Source organism: Tribolium madens, unplaced genomic scaffold (genome assembly GCF_015345945.1).
Source record: "Tribolium madens isolate multiple individuals breed KSU strain unplaced genomic scaffold, Tmad_KSU_1.1 Scaffold_20;HRSCAF=117;Tcas5.2_LG4, whole genome shotgun sequence".
In the NCBI taxonomy this organism is placed as follows: Eukaryota; Metazoa; Arthropoda; class Insecta; order Coleoptera; family Tenebrionidae; genus Tribolium; species Tribolium madens.
Genome location: NW_025400985.1, coordinates 9,208,698 through 9,231,585, shown reverse-complemented (window position 1 = coordinate 9,231,585; position 22,888 = coordinate 9,208,698). Strand labels below are relative to the sequence as shown.

General features: G+C 34.5%; 2 protein-coding genes across 3 annotated transcripts in view; one reads left to right on the top strand and one right to left on the bottom strand.

Annotated features, from left to right (window-relative positions):
- Positions 1-22,738, top strand: part of LOC123005189 (paired mesoderm homeobox protein 2B-like) — a 23,908-nt gene extending 1,170 nt beyond the window's left edge. The window contains exons 2-5 of the mRNA XM_044398843.1: positions 2,543-2,567; positions 4,534-4,730; positions 20,568-20,835; positions 21,664-22,738. Coding sequence (XP_044254778.1) covers positions 2,543-2,567; positions 4,534-4,730; positions 20,568-20,835; positions 21,664-21,938 — 765 coding nt within the window. The 3' untranslated portion in view covers positions 21,939-22,738. The remainder of the gene's footprint in view (positions 1-2,542; positions 2,568-4,533; positions 4,731-20,567; positions 20,836-21,663) is intronic.
- Positions 1,222-3,151, bottom strand: LOC123004895 (glucose dehydrogenase [FAD, quinone]-like). Of its 2 annotated transcripts, XM_044398411.1 has the most exons (3): positions 3,054-3,151; positions 2,659-3,004; positions 1,222-2,610 (listed from the first exon to the last, which is right to left on the bottom strand). In XM_044398411.1, the coding sequence occupies exons 1-3, from the start codon at positions 3,118-3,120 to the stop codon at positions 1,308-1,310; spliced, it is 1,716 nt and encodes a 571-aa protein (XP_044254346.1). In that variant the 5' UTR covers positions 3,121-3,151; the 3' UTR covers positions 1,222-1,307. The 2 variants fall into 2 exon arrangements, with proteins under 2 accessions (XP_044254346.1, XP_044254345.1); XM_044398410.1 differs by having other exon boundaries at positions 1,222-3,004.
- Positions 22,739-22,888: the final 150 nt, after the last annotated feature.

Sequence of the window (22,888 nt, the reverse complement as noted above, 5' to 3'; positions counted from 1 at the left end):
TAACTTCAACTTCTTATTTCTGTTCGAAAAAATTAAACATTAAAATTAGAGTTAACACTAAATAGAAAGTTCTGAAAAAATTACTTGTTGTCAACTTAATAGTCTTTAATCTTTGAATAAAAGATTTATAGATGGTTGAAGACTGAAGTTAATATTTTTTTCAAAAATTTATGAAAATAAAAATACGAAATTTTGAACAATATACACGCTGCGGCAGAACTCGCGCCCCAGAGAAAAATGCCATATAAGGTAAGATACCAGGAACATGGAAAAAATGTTAATTTTTTTTTATCTGTAAACATTTCAAAGTTATGAGGGTTTAAAGTTTTCTCTTTGACTCTATTTATTTCTGTTGGAAAAATAATTTTCCAAGTTTTTTTGTTATAGGCTATTAAAAGAGGAAACAAGGAAGCTGTATCTTAAATTGTAACTCTGTTATTTGTGGCTTTTATTGGCAAAATTTTTGTAGTTTTACTAAATAATTATAAAAAAACATATACAAGATCATCAGTATCTTTAAATAGATATAAAAAAATGTCAAATGTCAAAAAATAAATGTCAGAATTTTTTAAACATTTTCTTCATGTTTCTGGTATCTTACCTTACTTGAAACTTTTCTCTGGTGCGCGAGTTCTGGCGCACCCTGTATAGAACACTCTTTTTATGCTTACTTGTTTTACAGTAAATGAGCAGTTAGGTATGGTACGATTTATTCACTATACAGGCTGCGCCAGAACTTGCGCCCCAGAGAAAAATGCCCTATAAGGTAAGATACCAGGAACATGGAAAAAATGTTAAAAAAATTTTAATTATAAAAATTTCGAAGTTATGAGGATTTAAAGTTTGCACTTTGACTCTATTTACTTCTGTTTCCAAGTTTTTTCCTAAATTGTAACTCTGTTCAATGTTATTTGTTGCTTTTATAAACAAAATTTTTGTCCCGTTACTAAATAATTGTAAAAAAACACATACAAGATCACCAGTATCATTAAATAGACATAAAAAAATGTCAAATGTCAAAAAATAAATGTCAAAATTTTTTGACAGTTAGAATTTTTTAAACATTTTTTCCATGTTCCTGGTATCTTACCTTATATGGTATTTTTCTCTGGGGCGTGAGTTCTTGCGCACCCTGTATTTCGTAATATTTTATTTTTTTATGATACTATTATTATTCTTATTTATTGTTCTAAAATAATGTTTTACTAAAGATAAAATTAATGTCATTCTCTAATAACATTTTAATACCGCACAACTGCCGGTTTACAATTTATATTTCAAGGTTAAAATGCAGTTTACTCTAAACTCTATTTCCACGCATTTTTGATCAAATCGGCTGCCTTTTCACCTACCATCATAGCAGGGGCATTGGTATGGGCGCTTAGTGCAAAAGGTATTACACTGCAATCAGCCACTCGCAATCCTTTAATTCCGTAAACTTCCAATTTGTGATTTACTACAGCTTCTGGGTCATTCTTGGGTCCCATTTTTGCAGTTCCAACTTGATGATTAAAAGTTTGAATAAGCGATCGTAAGAAACATCTCCAATAATCGTCACTGTTGTATTGGTAATGAGTGCAACCAGGAACCGGATTACTGACAAGAGTTATATTAAATTTTTTAAAAGTTTTCGTTTGGATGAGCTTTTGAACGAATCTAATCGCTGCTAAAAAAGTGTTAATATCTTTGTTTTCCGGATCTGAAAAATAATTTCCATACATGAGGGGATAGTCATGAGGGTCAGCAGAGCGGAGTTTGATATATCCTTTTGATTTTGGGGTTAAATGTGAAAGGAAAATCATAAAAGAATTTTTTCCTTCAGTGGGAGCAAAAAGAGCGTTGTAAACACTGTCTCTGATATTCATCCCTGTACGAATTATTAGACCGTAATCAGTCGATAAAGACCCTCCAATTAACAACAATTCCATATCAGGAACAGGCTCTACTTCTTCAGATTCGGTTGTTTTTATATAAGCAATAGCTTGGGCACCTCCTGCACCAACCCAAGGCCCTGTCCTACGCTCCAACACTTCGTAAATGCTGACAAGATTTATAAATTGCGAAAAATGCAATGTAACGTCTTCAGGTGTCACAAAATTTAATCCTAGAAACGCCAAATTGTCTTGAAGATTTTTTCCAACTTCCAAATCTTTTAAAACCGGAATTTTCAATTGTTCTAATTCTTGTTTTGGCCCAATTCCTGATAGCATAAGCAACTGGGGCGAATTTATAGCACCTGCTGATAGAATCACTTCTTTTCTAGCTATCGCTTTATATACTTTGCCCGAAATTTCGTATTCAACACCATACACTTGTTTAGTCTTTTCATCAATTAGGACTTTTCGAGCCAAAGCTCTTATTTTTATAAAAAGATTAAATCTGTGTTTCACAGGTTTGAGAAAAGCATCAGCACTTGAGTGTCTTCTGCCTTGAAAAATATTCGCTTGAATCGTTGAAGCTCCTAAAGTTTTGTTTGAGTTATAATCAATAAATGGTAGCCCTAACTCATGCAGCCCTTTGAGGAAAACATCGGTAATTTTAGTTTGAAAAGGCTCAGAAATACCCAGGTAACCATTCACACCGTGAAAATCATAATCAACGTTTTTCACACTGCAATTTTCTGATTTTATAAAATAGGGTAAAACGTCGTTGTAGGACCATCCTGGGTTGCCTTGTGCGGCCCATTGGTCGTAATTAAATCGATTTCCTCGGGTGTATATCATGTAATTGATAACGGAAGTACCACCTAAGGCTCGTCCTTTATGCCAAGGCATGCGATTGTCGTTGTAAGATTGAGCCAAGTTTGGCTGGACTTCCATAAAGTGGCCCCAGTTATATTTGGTGAAAGGTAGCAGAGATACTGCGTATGGTATTGATGAGATAAGATTGCCTTCATCTCCGGCTTCCAGAAGAAGAATTTTCCAATAGAGGTTTTCTGATAATCGGCTAGCTATAACACTTCCAGCTGAACCAGCTCCAATAATAATAAAATCGTAATCGTCACCTAAAATAGGTGCTTTATTTTGTTAAAAAATAATTTGTAGTTTACCTACCTGTGTCTACGACGTTACAAGACGCAAAAATATTGAAATATATTGTTAAAAAAATGTGAAACTTCATGACTTATTTAATGGAACTAATTTGGTTTTTCGCACAGTTTTGTTAAAGTTTGATTGAAAATAGAGGAGTTAAGCACGAAGCGATTGTGCTATCAATGTTTTATGTTTGGTTAGAGTCAAGGAAATGCTTGTGAAAGCAAAGACAAAATCAAAAATCGGACGTAAAGCATGAAAGATTTATTTTGTTTGATATTTAAAGCAAAAGACAAAGAAATTCGTCTTCCAAGCCATAAAAGAAGTTCCTTCGACCATAAAGTTACTTCTACATGTTGCGACAGTAAAAGGACGATAAAAATTCGATGTGCATTTACATCAATTTTCCTCGTCGGTTTATCTCGTTGCTTTCAGATGGAAGAGTTGATGCGACTCAACTGTCTGAAAACCTCAACATTGTGCCTAAATTGTTGCAATTCTCGGCCTCAAACAGCCCTAATCTCACAAATAAAAATTTCTATTTTAACCTCTATGTGCAATTAAGCTTCCACCATCCAAAATTTATCGGATTCGTTTCCCTTCTTCGACCAAATTGGCCGGGACAGACATTCTTTCCGGCCTTCCATAAAGAATTGTTGGCTCTAAAACAAACTGTACGAAATTAACTCTCAGGCAAACAAATTTCTTTTCGGCTGATGTGTTTTTTATCCGATGAAGAGAAAATTTGACGAACGATCCGGCCAAATGAAAAGCGAATTACATATTTCCACCCCTCCTGTTTATTTTCTTTCTATTTCAAGGGGTAAATGTTTGCGTTATCGCGCGCCAAAAGAAAGCGAAAAGAGGATGTGATGATAATTTCGTGAGTGATGTTTGGGTTTGTGGGCGCCTTCTTCGTTATAAAATCATAAGGTGATGACACGGTTTGACAAAGGCTGAAGTAACGCACTTGCACCGTCTTTAATTGACAGAAAAACTGATTTTATTTGATTTGTAGTTAAATTTTCCCCGAAAGACAATTAGCTAAGCGTCTGAGCAACACAATGCAATAATTGTGGCAACAAAACCGCTTACTACAAAATTCATACAGTTGATGCGGTAAACTGGTAACCAGCCTATTAAGTTATGTGGAATACATTTAAACGCTCGACTAAATCTATCCCGTTTTCGGCAAAATATCAACGTTTTCAGTGGTGGAACGAGCATAATCTTAGAAAGCAAATAAGGCAACATTGGCGTTAGCCAGATTCTAAGGCTGAGGCGGACATTTTTCATTGCGTAAAGAAGGGAGAATCCTGTTGCGATCAATATAGGCGTTTCTTCCTGCTAAAGTTCCTGCTAGTCAGTTGAAATGGCGGCACTGCACATTTAAACGTGACAATTTTCAAACAAAATATACGATTTAGGATTAGGAAAAGGATTTGATGTTTTTATAAAACGAAAAAGTTTTTTAAAATAATATTTATTTATGTTATTGCAGGTGGATTGCCTTATAAAGTTTATCCCGGTCATGATGGTGTCCTTACGGAGAAGAGAAAACAACGAAGGATAAGAACAACGTTCACATCTGCACAACTCAAGGAACTGGAACGAGCTTTCCAAGAGACGCATTATCCTGATATCTACACTAGGGAAGAAATTGCCATGAAAATTGATCTCACGGAAGCTAGGGTACAGGTTAGTCAAAAATCACACACCAGACTCAAATTTAACTTAATTTAAATGAAGTACGAGTTGTTAGTTGCTTCATAAATCAAGATCCAAGCCAAAAATTAAATGAAATGAAAACGGCTGGAAAGACAGCGTCATTTTTGTTCAAGATTTATCATTTTATGATCATCAAAATTGAGCATCACCAAAAATTTTTCAGTTTCAACAACAAATTAATTCATATTTTAAAAATACCTAATTTACGTAATTGTAAAACAGATTACAGGTGTGCCCAAAACAATTAATTTGATATGGTGGTGTTTGCTAAATTAGTGCCAAATCTTTGCGTAAATGAGACAAAATATTTACAGGCTGGGATTATTTGTCAAGTGTCTTAATAAAACTGTCCTTTGCCAAATTATTGTTGAGACTTGAAATTAGAAAATGTGTATATTATTCTCACACAAAGCAAAAATAAAATACGGTTTAAACTTATTTGGAAACATTTGGGTATAATAGAGCTTTTAACGACTTTTCGCCATTAAGGATAATATAATATTTGAATTATGACACTAACATAGTGTGAATTTTTTACGAAAATGAGAAAACTTTTGCTGTTACGTTTATAAACATAAACAAAAAAAGAACAATTTGAATATTTTATTTTCCGGATTAATCCTTGATTTTCTGGTGTTTTTTACCAGATGGTCACGCTCTGGCATCTTCGCGGTTCTCATTTTTCATTTCGTTGTACCGACGCGTGCTCAATTTAACTTTTCGTCGAGGATGGCGGTGCGGTGGCGGCGGTCTTCGGTCTCCCGGATTATGAAATATTCAGGACAACAACGGAAACCCAGGTGCACTAGCACGCCTCTTACAACCGACTAAATTAAAGCTAACGATATCAATATCTATAAAAGTAATTCCATCACTTTCAGTTTCGGCCCCCACAAATTATTCATTGTCGTATCGGTGTCTAAAATGCGCCATCAAAACTTTAATGGATGAGGTTTCAGGACAGTTTGATGTACGCCGATGCAAGGACGTCATGGCTGTCGGGGGGCGGCAACTGCAACATGGACGATATGCTAATTAAAATTAAAAGGCGACGCCACATTATGATATGAAATGGAATTGACAATTTTTTTCACCGATATTAACATTCGAAACATGATTGTGTCGCTTTTACTGTGCGTCAATTAAGTTTGGCACTTCGGACAAAAATATTAATTTCAATTTCAATTTTACTCGTAAATACGAAGCTATCAATATGTTGCAAAAATGCATCCATATTATGTTAATAAAGTTAATTAAATATGAATAATTACCCTAATGCAAAAAGGGCCTCTATGATCAAAACGTATTGGATTGTCTGTATTATTTAATACCTTGTCTTGTTTTTAATAAAAACCAATAAAATTCTTGATTACTTAAATAATTGTTTATTTTATTATCAAAAAAATTGGCAACACCAGCTCAGCAAGGAGAATGTTTTGAGGGTTAACCCCCCCACCCCCCCCCCGCCCAAGTGAAATCAGGCAAAATGGCAATAAAACTAGAATTATATTTTAGAAAAAACCAAATTAAACATTTCAATTTTGTATACAATTATTTTCTATGTTAAAAGAATCACAATTTTTTTTAATTGTAAATTGCGGCAAAATTTTGCCTCAAATTTTATAATGTTACATATGTAGAATGTTCCGAGTAATCGATTGGCATCGAGAAAACTGCAAAATTCTTGATCATTTAGAAGTTACAGTTGCATACCGTTGGAGACAAAATACTTTGGCCGTCAATGTCACTTGAGTGACATTAAATTGTAAAGCATGCTTTAGGACTGTTAACCTTATTTTTAGCTATTGCCAATCACAGTTGACAAGTTGTACATATTTTTGATAGAGAGATATAAATAATAGCTGTAATTTGAAATTGTCATTAATTTTAACGTTAAAGCTTGAATTACATTAAAGTGTCAAAAACGTGACGACCAAGGTATTTTGTCTTCAACTGTACATACAGGGAAAGCGAATAAAAAGCATAAGAGCTTTTTTCTATTTTGGTGTCACAATGGACATTTTATGCCAAATGCTTTTTGTGACACTGTTTTTAGAAACATTTTATACTACATTTTAGCCATTACTGTGCATACTGGGAGACACAGTTGTAGATCAACGTATTTCATCGAAAGTAATGCAATTTGAGCTATTTTCAATCAATTTGAAATTCTTAAAATTTTTCAATATAAAAAATGATATTGGGAAAAAAATGCGCGTTACATTGTGATACTCTAATGAGTGTCCGAAATTTTTCACATTGGTAAACTCCCCTAAACTCTTCTTTAGCTGCGCCACTGATTGGCAAAATACTTAAAAATCGCATTCAACATTAAAATATTTCTCTATGTTCGAGTTTAAGACCGGACACCCGGTATATCAGAGAATGGAATATCTCCTGTTTATGATTGGTTATTATAAGTTTTTAAACAAAACGAAATTTATTTTTTCTATTAACTTTCATACTACGTCTATAATTAATTAATTTATTTTTGTTAAAAATTGACGTAGATTGTTGGAATTACATTTTTACATATATTTTAGTTTTTTTTCCTTTTTTCTTAATGTATTTTTTTTTTGTACACAATAGGAATTATTGTTTGCATTTTTGAAACTTGTAAAGCTGTCATAACACCATTGTTGAGTGTTCTTCCAGACTTCAAACAATAAAAAGTCTTTTTTCTAAACCATAGATTTTTTTTTTCAGGAATATTGCCGTACCTTTAACTAATTTTTATGCAGTGGTCTATAAGTCATAAGTACGTATATAAGTACTTTTTAAGCTCAGAATTGTTATAGAGGGAGTTGTTAAACAATTTTTCTGATTTAAATGATATAATATATTAAATATAATTTGTCTCTGAACAAGCTTGTAGAGCAACAATTTTTATCTAGAACAAAGCTCAAAATTTCCTTCTAATACGACTTGGAGCTTATTTTTCCTGTAAAATGTTAGTTATCTTGAATCTATTTCATTTTTATGTTATTTTTAAAGTCAAAGAGTAATTTTCTAATTCATTAAAGCGCAGGATTGTGTTTTTATGTTAGCTGAAGAGTAAGTTTTTTCTAATTTGAATTATACCCAAAACTATATCATTGTTCTGAATAAATGTATTGCATTTGGAAAAAATATCTTGTAGCGGAATTAGTCATAGACGAATAATCTAATGAAGCGTTATTTATTTCTCGCCTGTCTCATTATCATATTTTTCGCGGCGCCTTTATTACCCTGATGTAATCTCCTAGCATCCCTCTGAAGTGTGGTCACGTGCCCTTTGGTAACTGAATCCTGTTACACTGATAGATCTGCCTCGACGCGTCCTAATCGCTCCTTGCCGTGAAATTGTCTTTTGTCACGGTACTACAAATGATTGTTAGTAAATCCGTGTTAACATGACAGCTCACACGACTCTCATGTACAGCCCACTTGACTGAACGACCGTTCATAATTACCCTCTGATTTTTCCTCGTTCCAGGTTCCCATACGTATTAATCATAAAATCGTAAAACTGCAACGAAATAAATTTCATCGAATCAATTTTAAATCGGTTTATTTTGATGGATCTCTCTTTGTCCTTGCATATTGACAATTTTATGGACGCGCAGGAAGTAAATCGTTGACGGCGAAATGGCTTTATAAATTCTTCGCCGTCCATCGCTTCCAATTAGGAGATGTGTTTATAATAACAAAAATGAGTCGGCTGCAAAGGAAATCAAACGCATATATCAGAATTAGAGCGCGCGTATGGGGCCTCGACCGCGAAATGGTTTGTGGGTAAAATAGTGACGAGAACTCGCGTCATTTAGCGAGTTTTATGGACCATACACGAGCTTTATCTTTTTGGTCCCAATTCCCAACACCGCCCTCGGACCACCACCAGCCTAAAGTGTATGTGCATATGCGAAGGTGGTGCCATATTTTCACAATATCAAAAGATAAATCGTCGCTTCATCAACGAATATTTGAATACGAGCAAAATTTTCATTATAGAGACGGTCGTAAAGTAGATACCACCATACGTAAACGGGAAAATGAGAAATCTACACTTATAAAGCAATGAAACGATTAGGTTTTTTTTTGAAGATGAACAAATGAACAATATAGGAGACAGTTTGTTGTGAATCCAATTTTAAGGCCGAAATTGCGTTGTTTGTGAGCTTTTGGCCTATGGGAGAGGGTTATCGCCCGTCGTAATAATAATGTTTGTGTTTATTAAGGGCTAATGCAAGTTTACGGCGTTTATGGCCGCGTCCTGTGGTCTAACGAGTGAGTGTGTAATGGCTGCACTTAGGGGCCATCTGCTGGCCATCGCGCCAGTGTATCCACCACGTCTACCATACCTAGATATAAACATTTGTTTAATTTCCCTGTAGATGTTTGGCGGATTTGGATTCATCGTCCGGAAATAAATATTGGCAAATTGTTTGAATGGTGGCGTCATAACATGAAAGGCATTTGCTATACCGGAATTTCTTCCGGTGGCTATTAATCCGGTTAGTCGACGGTCTCCAGCGGCCCCATTTCACTTCCTGTGACCACCGGCATCTGTATTCTGCATATACACGCCAATGTCCAGCAACTCGTAAACTATTCAAACGCTCATCCATCAAACACTGACAGAATTTATGGACGTCCTCAGTGCTCCGCCAACGAGGACGAATAGGGTAGAAAGACGGTCGCGTGAGACCAGAAAGAGCAAAGGTTCTATGCCTAGATAAGTCAGAATCAGACATTTCCATCCAAGTTTGAATTAATCTTCGACAACAAAAACAATTTTCTGCAGAATCAGAAATAACTTTTCTCGACACAGCAAAGTCGATTGATTTGTTAGGCCCAATTGTTTTCCCTTGACACCGGATCCTGTTGTTTGTCAAACCGGTAACAATTAGGATCAATTGAATCCATGCCCTTCGCTGACTCCCTCTGATTCAGAGGCGCGCGACGCACGGTCAAAAAGGCGTAACGCCGCACCCTTTATTCTGCCACATGTTATCTCACAGATAGATCAGATTCTCAAAGCAACAAGAGTATCAAGTGCATTTTTGTATGGCCAAGTGTTGTGTATGAATCTCACATTCAGAAATAACTATGAGATTTCGGAATCATCAATGTAAACGATGCCAAAAAAATAAATACGTTCGTATAATAATAATCTTAATAATATTACAAACGTTGGAAAACGTCACGGCATGGGTTATTTTTAAACGTCGCTTTTCCATAAGAGTAAGAAAATTCCGAGCGTAGCGACAACTGCGTGCGATTTTTCATATTTGACAACGATCGTGTTAACATTTTTCGGCCAATTTATTTCAAACTTTTGCACATTTTCCAGTTATTTTGGCTTTGTTATTGTGTTGTTATTGGAGTGCAGCGATTAGAAAATCGAGTTATTTTTAAATTATCTGCAACGCATAACATTTGATGAAACGAAAATTAAAAATATAATAGATTTTTTTCTCTTTCTTGACTGAGAATCATTAAGTATTTTTCAAATAACAAAAATTAAAGTATTTAGAAATTACGCAAATTTAGTTTACTTTTTCTATTCAGCTCCCAAGTTCTAGTTTCTATACAAAATTTATGGCAACTTCTTGAACTTGACCCATATTTAAATTTATAAACACGACACTAATATCATTAATAAGACTATTACTGTTTTTAAATAGAACATCAAGAAATTAAGGGCAACAAACTAGAATCCCTTATAATCTAGGAGCTAGTAAATTTTTTGGTACTACCTATAGTAAGTTTTCCCATTCAATTGGTGATTTTAAGTAAGAAATCTTATTATTTATTATACAGGCTGAGTCACTTATAATAAAGACCCTGACCGATTTTTAGAAGCAACCCAAAATACATTCTCACAGTCAGCTTTGCTTTTTGTATATTTGAAAAAGTTAGTTTATTAAATTCAAATCAAAGTAAATGGTGATATGTCATTAGTTAAATTTGACAGTGTCAAAAATTCCACTTTCTTTTTCCCTTGAATTCCAAATGTACTCAAACGAGTAGAAAACTGACATGATCTTGACAAATGCAGAATGCTCCAAAATGTTGAAGCTGAATCTGTACCGTCAAAGGTACACCGTAGGATTCCAAGATATAAAAAATGTCAAGCTATCACAGGTATCTATGTTTATATCTTTGAAAAATTTCAAATAGAACATTAATTAACGCATAGTGGTATCTGAAAATGTATTTTGGGTTGCGTCTGAAAATCGGTTAAAGTCTTTATTGTACAGGGTTATTCACGAGAGGGTTATTTCTGAAATTTTTTTTGCCGCAACCAACAATACCAATTTCACTAACTGCTAAATTAAATATGTTATTTTTTTTTAATTAGAAATCAAAGTATGTTGGATAGATTTGCCAGAAATGTCAGATTGGCAGAAAACCTATATTTAATCAAAATTCAACAAATAAATTAACAATTTAAGTTAATGTAAAAGGTGTTTGAAGTGTCTACCATCAGCTTCTAAACGTGCGCCTATTTGGTTGGTGAACCATAACAAAACATGTCGCATCGTTTGAGAGATGATTTTTTTTGCTTTAATGTCAAAGAGACAAGACTAATAACAGCTATCGTGGATTCAGTTAGAATTATTTTCAAACTTTGAAATCAAGAAATTGTTGCAATATGTAGGTATAATGAGTTGCGGCAAAAAAAATCAGAAATAACCCTCTCGTGAATAACCCTGTATATGACTCATCCTGTATTTATGTTTAACAGAAAACTGCTCTTCTTTTAGTAGTCCTAAATATTCGCAAACTGCTTTTATACAGGGTGTTTACGGTCTTGAGGTTGAAATTTAAATGAGAGGATATTTACGGTAGAAGAAAACTAATACGCTATATAATACAAAAATTCACGTTGTTAAAGGAAATTATTAATTTTATACTATTTGTTTAAGTACTGCTGCTTCGGCTGCAACAATGGCCATTAGTATCATACCTTGTGTTTCACCGTAAATCATAATCACGACAACCAATTTATTATTTTAATATTTTGCCAAACATGTTCATAAATTTGGAAAAAAAATTAAAAAAAAACGAATCAAACCTATTGGAAACCATTCGCTGAAAGAGATTAAACAGAAGATCTTCGAATTTTGATAAAAACTAACGCAAAAGCAAATCAAATGACAGTGTCAAAACTATGAAGTGACTTTTCTCTTTCATTGTCATGGATACGATTTTTTTATCTGTAGCAACAATACAATTTTATCTGAACAAGGAGATAATTCCAGTGACCCTCAAACCGTGTACCAATATTTTGGAGTTAACATTCTTGATAATAACAATTGTGTGAGTTTTTTTTCTCGGTTACAGTATTTCTGTACTCTTCTATTACTAGGTCAATTTTCAACTCCAACACTATAAACACCCTGTATAATTATATTAATTAATATACCTAAGTACAATGCACTTGTTCCCCCATTAACGCATCGCAAAATTTTGTTCAGACTTAGAATTTCCTAATTAGCTTCACTATACCTAAATCAACAATCCTATCGAAGTTTGCTAACTGGAAAAGTACATACCAAAGAAATGTATAGCTTCAAGACTATTACAAAACGTCTCAACAAATTTAAAAATAAAAATTGTATGACTTCCAGTGTTTAGAAAGTGATAAATTAGCAAATATTGGCAACTCTTCATCACTCCAATTATGTATTCGTTATCGAGTGGGCTTGTTTCGTAGATTAATTACGGTTGAAATAATATGAATCATGAAATTGGCAATGAAATTGTATTACTAAACCTCCTACACTAGAAACGTCACAACAAAAAGAACGCGTATAAAAAATGTCCACCCTAAAATTGGCTTTTGATAGTCCTCAAAAATGCGTTACTTTTAAAATAAACCAACTTTGCTATTTTTTCTTCTAGAAATCGTTTTATTTAAGTGAGGTTTCTCTTGTGGTCATTTGTGTTAGTTGGAAAGTATAAATTTTCAATTTGGAGTGGTGTAATTGCCTGGAATCAGATCATGATCTCGGGATTGAATTAGACTAGGCCTCCATATGCCCTTTCGGAAATAAATGAAGTGCGTCCCGCGTGACGTATACAGGGAATAATACCGGTGAAACGGGACAGAAACAGAAAACGATAATGCGATTTGAAGTGAATAGTAATCGGCAGACCAGCAGACGGCACACGAGATAGACATTTATTTTATTGCAATTGCCAAAGCACAACTGCTACTAACACTCAGTCTAATCACTTCCCGTCACTGCACCAACATTGTCCCAATATCTGATGCATCCCTCGATCGTATCTCCACACATCTACTCCATAATTGCATTTCGGTCGTATCGATCCCTACATTTTTCCAACAATTATACAGAAATAATTTGATTTGTGGCGAAAAAAAAATTCAAGTGAGAAAAAATGCGACGCAGAGATGGAACGCGAGAGGAATTGCTAAATTTGCCAGCGGTGGCACTCTGATAATAAATTTTCGAATGATTGTGCCTAATTTTAGAAGGATGCTCTCGTAGCCCACTTTTGCCAGCTCATAGCAGAAATAAGAGGCGAGCGGGTGTTAATTTTTTCAAAAAACTTCATTTTTTACATTTTTCATTTTTAATAACCAAATATGTAATAATTAAAATTAATTTAAAAACATTATATTTTTAATGTAATTAAGAATGCATTGTGAGTCGGCCAATAAAAAGTTTTTGAGTTCGATGTAATTTAAAAATGAAATAGAAAAATGCAATTCTTCAGTTGTCAGGACTATTTGTGTTTGAATAAGTCATAATTTAAGGTCCAACTTGTCACCGCTTAGTTTTTAATTTTTGTGGTCCTGTAGTCCCACTTACAAAAATCCTCCCTGTTTTAATTATTCTCAAGCCAATGAGCGTTTTAATTTTGAAAATTCGCAGCGGTTAGATTTAAATTCGTAAAACCCGTTGATTAAATTTCGTAGACACCCTCCTCGGATGTCGCAGTTTTTAATTTATGCCGTCTTTTCCCGTAAACACAATGAACATAATTTATACCCAGTTTTCGTTCTTTGAATTGCAACCCTACTTATGAAGATTAACTAATGAAATGCATAATTTATGTCAACCAGGCGATGATTTAATAAGCGTCTTATTCGCTACTTTTTTCGATTTATTGAAAGTGGGCTGCTTGGGAACATCGCTTTATTCTCACGGACGAGTCCGTCCCTGGAGATCCACTTGCTAAATGGCACATAATGGGAGTGACGTCGAACCCCGCTTGTCGGGGAGGTGTAATGGGGAAACTAATACGCCGCCACTGTGACAAACAAATGGAAAGGAGGCGGACGACTGAGGTAGAACGCGATATGCCCCCCGAGAGATTTGCCCGAATTGTCACTGTAATTGTTTAATCGCTGGATCAAAATATCAACATGAATATTTTATTACGGCCCTGGGAATTTGCTGCCGTGGGAATGTCGACTTAGTTTTGGCTACAAAACGCCTAAAAAACTGCGAATTTTATTTTTATATTATTTATTATCTCGGTCAATATTTTAAACAAAATAGTAAATTTAATTTTTAGAAAAGTATACTCGTACAAAGCAAGAATCAATAATAGTTGGCATTTCGGGTACTTCCGAAAGATTAAGTAGAACAATTATTTTAAAGAAAATAAAATTGACACCCATTATAGGCTAATGAGTATTTTTTGAAATATTTTTACCGACAACAGTGTTTGTAATAACCTAAACACAAATAAACACTCAAAAACACCTCTTTACTAAAAATTTCTCAAATGTTTTTGGAAACTAAATAAGGAAATCCAAAAAAATTCGTATTTAAATGAAAAAACTTAATAATGTTTAAATTCTTTTTGGTAAGTTGGTACTTTTCTGACTCCTGATGTTAACAAAGCCCGTCATGTATTTCAATCCCGTGTTACAAGACATCCCCGATTAATCCATTTAAAACAGGAAAATAAAGCACAAGTGCACCCCCACGGTCCCTCCCTGGTCCACACGACCCCTACCGTTTAGCGCTTCTCTTTGTCGTGGAGGTTTCCGAGTGGAAATGATTTAATATTCATTACAATAGCAAACGGACTTGCTACTTACATCATAATCCACCCCTCTTGGCTCCAACAATAATAGAAAAGTGCGTGTCATGTTTGGTAACATGTGTTGCCGATAAACTCTTCTTAATTGAGTGATGTTTGGCGAAGTTTTTTTATACAATTTTTCTAGCACAGCGTTGAATAATGTAAAAGTTACCCTCTTGCTCGCGAAGAGCTGTTAACACAACGATTTCAATAGACGAAGCTGTGGGGCGTTATTAATATTTAAAACACAGGTTATGTATGCATAGATGGTGCTCGTCTTTTATGTTACCACGAGTGTGGTTGTAAAAGTGTCTCGGTTTGCCTCCATAAAATCTAGAGTGGGATGTTGCAACATGTTCGGCTGAGGTGTTGCGAAGAATTTATAGCCGATACACACGAAGATTAAAATTGGGAAAATTTGTCACCGTGTGAGCTGGCGTGGCAGAAGCGCTACTTTATTTTCATTAGTTTTTGGAAAATTGAAAAATTTTCCATTTTTCTTCCTACTAATGCAAACTTTTCGTTTGGTTTATGAAGTTGGCAAGTGTTTTCGTTTCTCCCAATTAATCAAAAGAAGTACATCAACAGTCGCATCCCCGAGTTGGTAATAATTATTGTGTCAGGTGGCGGTTAGGGGAGTCCGTTTGGTCGTTCCCCGTTTGAATTTTTCGATCCTGGCACACAAAGCGAGGAGGCAGAGAGCAAACAACACAGGACGCGTTAAGCGCTTCACACATTGCGGAAGAGGGCAGGTTCCTTTAATACACATGTTTCCCTTGTCACTTTGTTAAATACACAGTGCATACGAAATGTCGTGGCGCGTTGGTGGCGGTCCCCAGTTTCTGTCCCTCGCTGTGTGTCATCAAACACGGTTTTTAGCCGCCGGTCTGGCTAATCTACTGCACAAATACTCCAGAATCCACCAGCTACTTTTCGAACGAGATAATCCAAACAAAATAACACCGCTACATCTGTTCCTATTTCTGTTTCCTTACAGCAAATGGCATGAGCATCGACTTTTCATATTTTCAATGGGTGCATAAGCAAAAAAACCTAATAAATTAATCGTCTTTAAATCAATACTAATAACATAAAAAGTTTCTTTTAAGATTTTCATACAGTTACGCAACAAAACGATTTCTTCTTCTCTATTTCTGCTGAATTTAATGTATTTAATATTTGGAACATTTAAAAACAATGTAATTTTTCGCATAGTACAAAAGAAAAAATCAATAAATAACAGTAAAAAAATGCATGTGGTATGTATAAAATAAAAGACTAAAGAAAATTCTTAGTACATGTCAAAAGTTGCAAAATGCTTTAGGTGGTTGAGATTTGAAAAATAATATACTACTGTTAGATTCAAAAAAAAATTCAAAGCAATTAAAAAAACATTTTAACTTTTAATTAATGCAAGTAATTTGAAATGAGTAAAATTAGAGTATGCAAAAGGTGAATGATCTCAAACATTAGTTAATATTGTTCCTTTTTTTTCAAATTTTAACATTTAAATTTGTAAATAATGTTGAAAAAAATTGTTTTTTTATTTTGATAAACAATGTTTAAAAACAATTAATTCCTTTAATTCTTTTGTATATTATTAAGGGTACATTAAGCTGTAAAAAAACTGGACACATTAGTCTCCCCATTAATATTTGTAAATACGCGGTAGATTTACTAAAACAACAAAACTGTTGGTTTTTACTCTTTTCTTTAAATCAATGTTGAGAGTGAAAGAATTTTTTTCAAAAAATCGTGAAAATATTTTATAGGACATTTCTTCCAGTTTTTGAAACTATCCTTACATTCGCTGTGCGGTCATTGGTTGCTGAGATATCGATGATCAAAGACAACAAGATCCTTTTCTATTAAAAGTCAAAGATCTCAGCGACAAATTGACGTAAAGAGAAATTAAAAAAAAAAACAAATTGAAGCTGAATGAATATGCATTGATGCATTTATTTAACTAATAAAAATTTCTCCGTCCGTGGACCAAAAAAAAAATTACATTTGTTTTTCTCTTGCTATTACTTATAACCGTAGTTCAGAAAATTTTTTGCCAAATATCTCAAAACTACAAACATAAACCTTTTTTCAAATCTAGAAACGACCATTTTTCATTGAGGAACAGTCAAAAAGCCAAATTTACCCGATCTAAACTAAAGTCTGTTTTTTTTTAATCACAATGCCAAACAGTCTTAACCTTGGCACCACTAGTAGGCAAATTCATTCATTGTAATTTTAATAAAGGAAGTTGGCAATTCTGGTTTTTGAATTAATTTGAAAACAATGTCATTAAACGTCAACACAAAAAATCGCCTAAGAAAATTTAGAGACGAAACGGTATTGCTAACAGTTTTTAGAAATTTGGAAACCGGAAAAAGAACCCGTTAAAATGTAGGCGCAATTTGTAATGCAGGTTTGCTAAACATTCTCAATTTTTAGCAAGAAATTGAAGAGAATAAGAACGAACCTCAGAAAGAACACAATTAAATTAGTGTCTTGTGCATCGTTTTTGCGGAACGAGCTGAAAAAGTAACAATTTTGAAACTAAAGCTGAAGTAGAATTTGGAAAATGTATCAACTTTAAACCCATTTCTATAAATTACACAAAATTTATTGCCAATCATCATAATACCTGCTTATATCTTTTGTTAAATACGTTTTTTCTGTATATCCATTTTTTTTCATTAAAGTTTTTGTAGCATTTTTGTGTCCTTGTGTTCTTACTTGCGATGTGTTTCTATCAAAATTATTAGCGCTGAATTCTGTCTTTAGACCTTAGGTAATGATGTCTGGCCTCAGGTATTCAATTATAGTGCCAAAGAGCAATCAGGCGCACAAGGTTCATAAAAGTTAAAATTTTGACAACATCTCAACTTGTAAACATAACCATAATCCGTCGTCTGCGTTGATTGACAGTACTGTCAATCAACGCAGACGACGCCATAATCTTTTAATAAATTTTCTAGGAACAAAAACAAAGAGCAAACAAAATTTGTGGCTATGGAGATAAGCTGCTACCAATGTTTTCACCAAAATTTTGACTTGGTAATTTCCATTTAAAAAAAAACAGACTTTAGCGATTTTTTTGACGTTGTCATGTTTGTACCAGTTTTATGTCCACCAACAGTACAAAAATTTTGCCAATAAAAGCCACAGATAACATTAAACAGAGTTATAGTTTAGGATACAGCTTCCTTGTTTCCTCTTCTAATAGCCTGTAGCAAAACAATTTGAAAATAATTTTTTGAACAGAAATAATTAGAGTCAAAGTGCGAAATTTTAATTCTCGTAACTTGGAAATTTTTAAAGATAGAATTTTTTAAATATTTTTTCCATGTTCCTGGTATCTTATCTTACATGGTATTTTCTTGAAGAGAAAAATAGAATAATAAAAGATTTAAGACATCTTTGAATTAAAAGTGATTTTAAAGAATGTAATGTTACTAAAAAAAGTTTAGAATAAATACGAAATTCTAAATATTATTAATAAAAGTTATTATTATTTTTTTTACACTAAACAAGAGTATACTAATATCATTTTGCTAAGACCTACTAAAAATTTTATTACTTTTAAGTTAAATGCGGTATTGTTAAGAGTAAACCAGAGAGTAAACAAATCATAAATTAGTGGAACCCACCCYGYCCCTGAAACAGGTCAYTTTTTAACAGGGCCGGATTATTTYCTTTCTTTTTGTCTAAAATACTTGAAATATTTTAATAGTTTTTGATGTAGTCAAGTATTTTAAGAAATTTAAAAAAGCCAGGTGGTTATTAACAAGTTATTATTAAATAAAGCAGATTTTTTTTAATAATAGTTTGGTAAAACTCTACCACTACTTTGGTTTTAAATACGGCCCTGTTTTATTCTGGTGGGTGCAGCAACACTTGCAAAAGAACGTGCCATTTATGGAGGGTTACAAATTAAAGCCATTGTTTGGTTAATCTCTTATAATGTCTCATAAAATTTTTAGTAGGTCTAAGGAAAACGATTTTTCTTTACATTATTATCAATGAGTGCCCCGATACACCCATGTAGTTGACGCCCGCGGCCAAGGGACGAACGCTACAAAAAAATTGCATTAGTATAACATGATTCTTCTTTCCTAAAACGGCTAAATTTTGGCATACCTAGGTAAAAACTTTTTAAATTTTAATGTATTTATTAAAATTGTTAATTCCAAGTGAGTAGAATTGTCGATCTCTGGTTGTCCTTTTGTGTTTGGAGACAAGGCAGTTTCGTGTTTGCCCATTCCGGCATTAAATTCCGGCGACGTTGGCAAAGGCTGTCACATCTCAGTAGGCTTACGCGACAGTGCCACTCCGGCAAGCGCACAGGGCCTACTTTATTATTAACCTTACCCAGCTTAATAAAGTCTCTGGATTTCCAACCGCCAATTATGTCAAACGTAGCTTTTATATTATTAGAAGAATAAAAGTTTGAAACGCGTCGTAGCACGTATTATTAGAAGGAGCGCAACTCCAATTCGACATTATTCTAAATTGAAAGGTCACAGTCCATGCAAATCCAACCGGAAAGTCGCCTCCCAATCAGGTAAAAAACGAGGGGTGGCAGCACGGGCCAGGCTTCGAATCAATCAGCGCCACTTAACTGCCTCATCACGCATGATTAGCCGTATCGTTGTGCAAACAACAATCACCCGTACCGAGTAATAATATTTAAAGAACTCATAAACATTGGCGGGGCATGATGCCGCCGCCGCCGCCAACGCTGCCACCCTCTGCCGTGTAATTACGCAGTACGAGGCTCGATTAAAATTGCTCCCGCGTACAATTTAGCGCTCTGTTCGTTTTATTTATGTTAAACGCAGGCCGCGAGGCAATCAGCGTAATCAATTCTGCTTTTATTTATTGTGTCATCCCGTATACACGAGAGCTTGCCACTGTGTACTGTATAAATGGTGGTGGAGGTCTCGATGCTTTCGCAAATACACAGACAGGGTTTGATTTTGCACGGACGGAAAAGAGAAACGAGGGCGTGCTGATTTTTGTAATCGCGTTAATTCGGGCATAGGGGTCGAAATTATTTAAATTCGACATAGAGCTAATAATGTCGGATGTGACACACATTCACGATCTTGTCAACTGTTATTCGTTATGCCCCATGCCCAACCTCAAAATTAAAAGAAAACAATTCTTCTGTACAACTCTACAATGGATTACACTTTTGGACTACCGAAGTAATAGTTGCTTATTTTTTAGTTATTAGTTGTAAAAGATAATTAAAATATTCATTAATTAAAAATATTGGCCTATTTTCTACAAATTAGATTTTGCCGCAGTTCAGCCACTGCATGCTTTGCCAATCGTGAAAAGTTTGCCGCACCACTTGAAACAATTAAAATTTCTTGTGTTAATTTTGTTGTCCGTCGCGCATTTTTGCACGTGTTTGTTGACTTGCGAACCGGCAGTTTTGCAGGTACGTAAATTAGCATGACGCGGATGGCCCCACCGAGTAACTGAAGCGTTCAATCCGACAAAGTCTGTTGATTGGTGTTTGCGAAGGATCGTCTTGCACTGGTCGGTCCTGATTTCTCTCTGATTTGAGCAGACCGCTGTTTTATTGGCAGACAATTAAGAGTCATCGGTATTCGGCTCTCATCTCGATGTTTACAAGTTTGATTGAATCCGCATTGAGGGACTATCCCAGATTTAACAAGCGAGGCAACGAAAGATGAACATTTTTCATTTTTTCTCGTTAATATTTAAATGAAAGCAAATTCATGTTTCCAGGTTTGGTTTCAAAATCGAAGGGCGAAATTTCGGAAGCAGGAACGGTTGGCTCAACAGAAAGCTTCGAATAACTCAGAGAATTCGACTCCACCAACTAATATTAAGGCTGAGAGTAATGGAAACACCAAGAGTAGCATAAATGGGAGCAAAGACATCAAACCAGGATCGCCACATTCAAGCATCTCGACGACGCCGAATTCCAACACAAGCAGCATTTCCAGCCACCAATCTTCCAACGGAGTTGATGTGAAACCAGTCAACGGCAATGGTAATTTTTAGTTTCTAGCTGAAAAGCAATTATTGTTTCAAAATAAATAGAACTGGCATCTCGTCAAAAGCCAGACGCACTTAATTAGCAAACTTTGCGATAATTTAAAAGTGACAAAATAGGTTTAAAATGGTTTAGATGCAGCCCAAAGTGGATATAAATGTGCTGCATATTCATCCCATAGCTGAATGTAAACAGAACGGCATAAAATTGGCACGTCGATGGAATAGACGTTCACAAAGGTCGACGGCGATGCATCAAAAAGAGCGTCGGAACGCTCACATTTTATGGAATCGAAAGAGACAATATTATTTTTATATTCGAGAGATAAATCTAGCGAGCATCTGGCGAGCATCAAAACGTTTCATATGTGTTATTCATTCCCAATAAGTGGGAGGGTCCGTTGGTCCGTTTTCGCCCTCGCTTTTCCTGGTGCTGGTTGCAGGACGGCAGCAGGACAGCTCGCCGCGCCATTCTGACATTTAATCTAGAAAATTGCCCGCTGCCGCTCATTTATTTCCATTACTGTCAACTCTTTAGCTAGCGCTCGAGGAACCGCTCGAGCCGGCAATCTGATGTCATATTACTTGATGAGGAGAGTTCTTCTAAGCTATGGAGTCGCAAATCTAGCCGTCTCCTATAATTAATTACTGACTATTTTATTCAAGAATATCCACATTAAACATTTTTTTAAGTAATTAATCAATTAATTAAAATTATTTACCACAATCAGACAGAAAATCTGAGACAGTATAGTGAGTGACAACTTTTGTCCTGTACTATGTTTAAAAAACTTTTGAAAAAAATTAATTTTTCTCCTTTTTGCAGGAAAATTGAGTGAAGACGCAATCATCTCCAACAACAACAAATGGTCGATGAGTCCGCAGTCTTGTAACACAGCACTGCTGGTGCACCAAGCCAACAAAGTTCTCTCTTCACAACCTTCCCATCTTCAAACCCATCATGGATCCCATGCTGCAGCCGCCGCAGCTGCTGCCTTATCTTCACCCTTTAGTACACTTCTTGGAGCAAGTGGAGGAGCAGCATCGTATCTCTTAGGAGATCATCTAAAACCCACTGCTGCTGCCAATCACCTGTTTTAGAAAGTTCAATTTTTAGGAAATTTGGATTAGTTGAGAACATTCTGTGACGGTTTCAAAGAGTCATTCTGGAATTGCAAATCAAAATAACCTTCAAATAAATTTAACCGGTGTTTATATGGTCCGCGTAATGCAGACTAAGAATGGAAATTTTATGATTACTTTCATATGTGTTTATTCTGATCACAGATTTTAAACAGTGTTTGAGGCCAAATAAAAAAAATAGATAAACAATCACATACATAGGTACTTGTATTTTTTCGAATTTTGATTCTAATTTTGATTCAATGTCAACTAAACTGAACCTTAGATGTGAATTTTGGATTGGTTTAAGTCAAACATTACAAAATACAACATATTTTAAAAACGGTTGAAATAGAAATGCTGACCTATTATAAAAACCTTGCTCTAGTTAACGTTGCATTTTTCGCAATTTAAAGTTAAAAATGTTGCATCTGTACATTAAAATATAAATAAATGTTTCATAAATTAGATTGTACAACATTATTTTCTGAACAGGAAAGAGATTTTAACTCAAAAACAAAAAATGTCTAATTTTACTCACCTTTGTTTTTACCTGTATGTTACTGTTCTTCTAATGTAATAGAATTAAAATTGCCAAAAAAGCTTTCGCCGTCCAGTTTTTTAAGAAGTATGCAGTTTTTTTAAACGTTTCAAACACGAATAAAATAATTTTAATTTTGACTCTCTGAAATCGCAGAGAATGTGTTTTAAAATTTGGAAATCCGTCACAAATAAAATTGATTTATCGAATTATACGATTGGTATACGGATTTTCTTAACCCGAGTAAATATTTATTGTAAATAGTGCATAAATAGTATACTAAGGATTGTGTCTTTGTATTTTTTAAGTCATTGTATATTTGTACATATAAGAGAAGAATGTTTGTGTTCATCTTATCCGTGTAATTTTTCGAGGTTGTTCACAGTAT